Consider the following 5,400-nt stretch of genomic DNA (forward strand, 5'->3'; position numbering starts at 1 on the left):
TTTTTATTAATTTATTTATTTTTATTTTTTAAATGTTTATTAAAAATTATATTTTTTTTTTAAAAAAAAAATAAAAAGGCCCGTTGCCGGTCTAGCATGAGATCAAGATAATGTACAATGAAATAAATGACTTTATTTAAGAATACTTGATGGAAAATAATGTGGGACAATAAAAAAAAACTTTTGTGAGACGATCTCACGGATCAATTTTGTGAGACAAGTATCGTATTTAAGTCATTCAGAAAAAAATATTACTTTTTATACTAAGATTATTATTTTTTATTGTGAATATCGATAGGGTTACCCGTCTCACAGATAAAGTTTCATAAGACCGTCTCACAAACTCGATCCTAGCTGTTAGTTGAACGTAAAAGATTTTAAATATTTATATTTATGGTGTTTCTCGCGTGCAAGTGGTGCAACTCTTTCGGGTAAATATGGTTTATATTTAACATATATGTACTTCACCGATGCTTACCATGCATGAGAATTGCCTTGATACAGTCCCAGCTTATATCCATCGAACTTGTATTCTCTTCTTTCATCTCGATCAGTATATCAAGAATGTCACCTTCCATCGCCTGTGGCCTATTCGAACTAATGTGCTCGTCGATAAGTTCTTGGTAGAACGAGTCCGAAATCTCGAAGCATTTCTCAAGTCGAGAGATCATCCCCGAAACTTTATCCATCCAACCAAACAAAGGAAAGTAATCAGCCCAAAAGAAACCGCTCATTATCACCAGAGCTTCGTGCGCGACCTCATCGACGGTTCGTTTAACAGTCGAACTCTCCCTATAAGATTTCCCAAGGGCAGTTTGACAGATAATGCTGCTCGACAAATGTTTTAATGTTTCGCTTAAGTTGATAGGCTCAACTTCATCTGCTTTCTTGGATACATCCTCAATCATGTGGAAAACCTCGTCCCTACGGATCAGGGTGGATGAATTTACTTGATTAACACTCAAGAGACGAGTAACAACAAGTTTTCTCATCTCTCTCCAGTAGTTGCTATACGCCGAGAAGCCGATATCTTGATTTAATAATTTATAAATAATATAGTTAAATACAAAAAATTAATATAACAATACAATTCATAACTAAATTGAAACACTATTCATAATTAAATGCAAATACAATAAATTAATATATGTAATATCAACATTATTCATAATTAAAAATATATTAAATAAAAAATAATAATTAATATATGTAAAATAAAGGGAATATTTCGAGAATATTTTTTTTGGTGTAAGATTTGAATTAAATAAGTTGGAGATAGATGTTGTATTTGGTGCAGAAATCGCACTATTTTAGTGTAAAATTTGCACCAAAATAGATTTTGTGGTTGGAGATGTCCTTAGAAGTCACAATATCTATAGCTTCTGCATACATGTTCTATTTGGTCTATTAGAAGTCACAATATCGTTGGCTCTTAATACTTCTTTGGCTATTTTTGCCGAAGAAATGACAATCGATCAGTTGTACACGTCCAAGCTTCAAGGAAATAACGGGGCCATGTTTCTTGGAAAGATTATACAAGAACAGATGAGGATTTAGGCTGTCGAACTTGTGCGAGTTTCCGATTAAAGGGAGTCCACGAGGGCCGGGTGGAAAACGGGTTCGCTTCGTGGTAGTTTCGTGCCATTGATAGAGGAAAATGAAAACAACTGGGAAAAGTAAGAGTAGGAAGAGCAGAAGAATGATTTCCATTTTCAAGTGCAGAAGAGAATCAGACATGCAAGCCTAGGTAAACAAACTCGATCCTTAAACCATGAAATTGAGATTTAAACAATTTTACAAATATATGACAAGGATAAAATGAAGGGATCGGACTAAAATATTTTCAGATAATATAGTCTATATTTTGGCACATCGATTTTTTTTTTTAAATATTTTTTTCATATAAAATTTAGACAATTTTGAGAAAATAACTTGGATTCGCCCGCGCAGAATGTATGTTAAATTGACGGCCAAAATCATCTACTCGAAATTGAATTATGGCAAGACAATCATTTCGTAGTTCTACCTAGATGACAAAAACTTTCGAGATGTTCCTTGATCACGCTGTCGGTGGAATAATCCGAAGTTTTGGTGCTTGGAGATGCCCCAGCGAAATGTTTAGAAGAAAACTTCAATGCATCACATATTTAATTATGAGGATTTAGCAAGGGGTAAAGTATCATTGTGAAGACCACCATTATTGAGACGAGTTGTAACGGTCGGTTTAATGAGCATTTGACCACCATTATTGAGACGAGTTGTAACGGCTGATTTAATGAGCATTTGACCACCATTAATTAGGGGCGTGCAACGGTCGGTTTGGTTCGGTTTTTATAAACTTCGGTTCGGTTTACGGTTTTTCGAATGTCTAATGCTAAACCAAACCATTTTAATTCGGTCCAGTTTGGTTTTTTTATATTACGGTTTGGTTATTACGGTCTGTGTAATAAATTTAGTTATAAATGAAGTTGTACGTTATAAATTTTAAAAAATATAATAAAAAACCACAATCAAATTGGTTTTGATTATCTTACAAAAAGCAAAATAAAGCAAAAACATGCATAACTATAATTCATGCAACCAATTTGTTAAGTATCTCACAAACATCAAAATAAAATAATAAAAAATATAGCTATAACAATTGTAAGCAATTTGGAATTTGGATATGTTGATAGTGAATAATTCCAGCATTGGATTCGTCAACTCCTACAGCAAAAATCCTCATGCATATGGAAATTAAAATATCAACCCATTATGAAAAAGAATAAGTTCATATAAATTAGACAACTTAACAAACATGATTGCAAGTCACAACTATATATCAATAATGCAAGAATATCTTCCATCATTGATAAAATCTAGAAAAATTTAAAAACGAGTATCATCAACCGATAAAGAATAAAATAATTATAACATAAAAAGATATGAGATACATAGATACTCACCAGATTCAAGTCGCTCAAGATAATCTAAGTCTTCTTCTACTTAAACGGGTGAAGATTCATTTCGAAGCCAATCTTGAACACACACAAGAGCTTGCACCAATTTAGGAGTCAAAGAACTTCTAAATGAATCAAGAACACGTCCTAAGGTACTAAATGCACTTTCCGATGCCACAATAGAAATCGGAATCGCTAACACATTACGAGCCATCTCAACAGGAGTAGGAAATCTAGGTTCGTTCATTTTCCACCAGAGTAAAATAGCAAATTGTTCATTTTCAACCTCATTTTCTTCACCAAGGTACCTATACAACTCTGTTTTAGCATCCATACTTCCATTGTTTGCTTTATGTCTAAAATATTCTTGTTGTATCAGTGTTCCTTTATGAATGCTTCCAAAATTTATACTTGATAAGTCCAATGTGTTACAATGTGAATCAGATGAGGCTCCACATGCTTTTGAAGTTATTTTTCGATACTCATCAAATAAACAAGTCATATATGTCTTAACTTCATATATCATTTTCTCCCCCTTTTCTTGCCCATACATCCTCAAAAGAACAAATGCGACATAATCAAACTTGAATCGAGGATCAAGAACACAAGAAACAAAAATCATCATATTCATTTTCTCTGGAGCACCCCAATATTTGTCAAATTTAGCTTTCATTCTCCTTGCCATCAAACTCAAATTAATATCATCACCCTCTATCAACAACTTCAAAACACAATAAAGCTCACCAATTTCATGGAAGTGAACATTTGAAGTTACATATAATGAACCTGATACCGTCAGTGTAAGGTTATAAAATGTTTCAAGAAACTTCTCCATCCGTCTTACATTAGCCCAATCATCAATTGTGAGGGCTCCTGCAGTCTTTCCATATTCACAAACATAAATAAGAATATATTCCAACAACCCGGGATCAAGATTGCCATAACTTACAAAAGTTTTTTCAAATTCTTGAGCAGCTTTTAACATCAAATAAGTGGAATTCCATCTAGTTGCAACATCTAAACACAAGGACCTTTTATTTGTTATTTTTTCAATTTCACAACAATATTTAAATCTTTTGATCCTTGCAAGAGATTGTCTGATGTATCTCACAGCTTGTCTAACACATTTAACAGAATCACCAATTTCTTTTAAACCATCTTGAACAATAAGATTGATCACATGAGCCATACACCTCACATGAAGGTGATGACCATCCATCAAATTTGTTCCCCACTTACTAAATTGTTTTGATAATTCTTTCACAGTAATATCATTTGAACTAGCATTATCAACTGTGATAGTGAACACTTTATCCAAGCCCCAATCAAGTAAACACTTAGTTATTGCAATTGCCATATCATCACCTTTATGGCTACTAACAGGGCAAAAATTTAGTATCCTCTTATGCAACTTCCAATCTTTATCGATAAAATGAGCGGTGAGACACAAACAATTAATTCTTTGGATTGAAGTCCATGTATCTGTAGTTAGGCAGACTCTTTGATTATTCTCCCTTAAAAAGTTCTTAAACTTTTGCTTTTCTTCATAAAAAAATTCAAAACAATCCCTCGTCACTGTTGTACGAGATGTAATTCGAAATTGAGGTTGTGCCACACTTACAAAGTACCTAAATCCCCCATTCTCAACAAAACTAAAAGGTAGCTCATCTCCAACTATCATTTTAGCTAAAGTTTTCCTACATAATTCTTGATCAAATCTCCAAATACTCATTGAAACATCACCCTTATGATCTTTTGAAGCTTGTTGAAAACTTATTTTAGCTTGGCTAGTTTCAACATTGTGGGGATTTTGTTTACATTTTCTTAAATGAGAGCTCAAAGTTGATGTGCCATTATAGCTTGTATTAGCAGCATAATTAGAACTACAATATTTACACTTTGCTCTAGGAGCCCCATCAGAATCATCATACTTCTCAAAATGTTTCCACACAACATATCTAGCTCTAACCACTTTTCTTTCTTTTTTTTTTCCAGCATCACCAGTAATTGTAGATTCAGAAGGAGGTGCATTAGCATTTGAACCTTCACTATCATTAAGTTTACCACCTTCTTCGGCCATCTATTAAGATATTAATATAAAAATTTTATAAGGAAGATATAAGAAAGCTAGTATGTCAGCAAGTTCAATTATATTTACCATTAGAAAGCCATTATTTCAGCAAGTTGAATTAGAAAGCTAGTATACGACACTTCACCAAGTTCAATTTATTCACCATGTTAGAAAGCTAGTGTTTCTTAATTACTCTTTTTCTCCTTCCGATCCCACTATACAATTCAACATGTTAGAAAGCTAGTATTTCAATAGTACTTATGTAACTAAATCGATGTAAATTATATTCACCATTTCCTAGATTTTTTTACCTGTTTTTATCACATCAGCTCATGAGAATGTGAGATAAAGTAATTAAATAATGACAAAAATAATACTGATATAAACATA

At 32.8% G+C, this 5,400-nt stretch overlaps 1 protein-coding gene across 1 annotated transcript; it reads right to left on the reverse strand.

The window, feature by feature from the left end:
- Positions 1-464: 464 nt before the first annotated feature.
- Positions 465-992, reverse strand: LOC140971881 (5-OH-xanthotoxin synthase-like). Its single transcript, XM_073434413.1, has one exon. It carries the CDS (start codon positions 990-992, stop codon positions 465-467), a length of 528 nt encoding a protein of 175 aa, XP_073290514.1.
- Between the last annotated feature and the right edge of the window lie 4,408 nt (positions 993-5,400).

The sequence above is a fragment of the Primulina huaijiensis genome, chromosome 2 (genome assembly GCF_012295235.1).
Source record: "Primulina huaijiensis isolate GDHJ02 chromosome 2, ASM1229523v2, whole genome shotgun sequence".
Classification (NCBI taxonomy): Eukaryota; Viridiplantae; Streptophyta; class Magnoliopsida; order Lamiales; family Gesneriaceae; genus Primulina; species Primulina huaijiensis.

What these genes read in the sequence shown, in the direction of transcription:
- LOC140971881 (XM_073434413.1), bottom strand. Translation starts at nt 992, where the DNA reads ATGAGAAAACTTGTTGTTACTCGTCTCTTGAGTGTTAATCAAGTAAAT.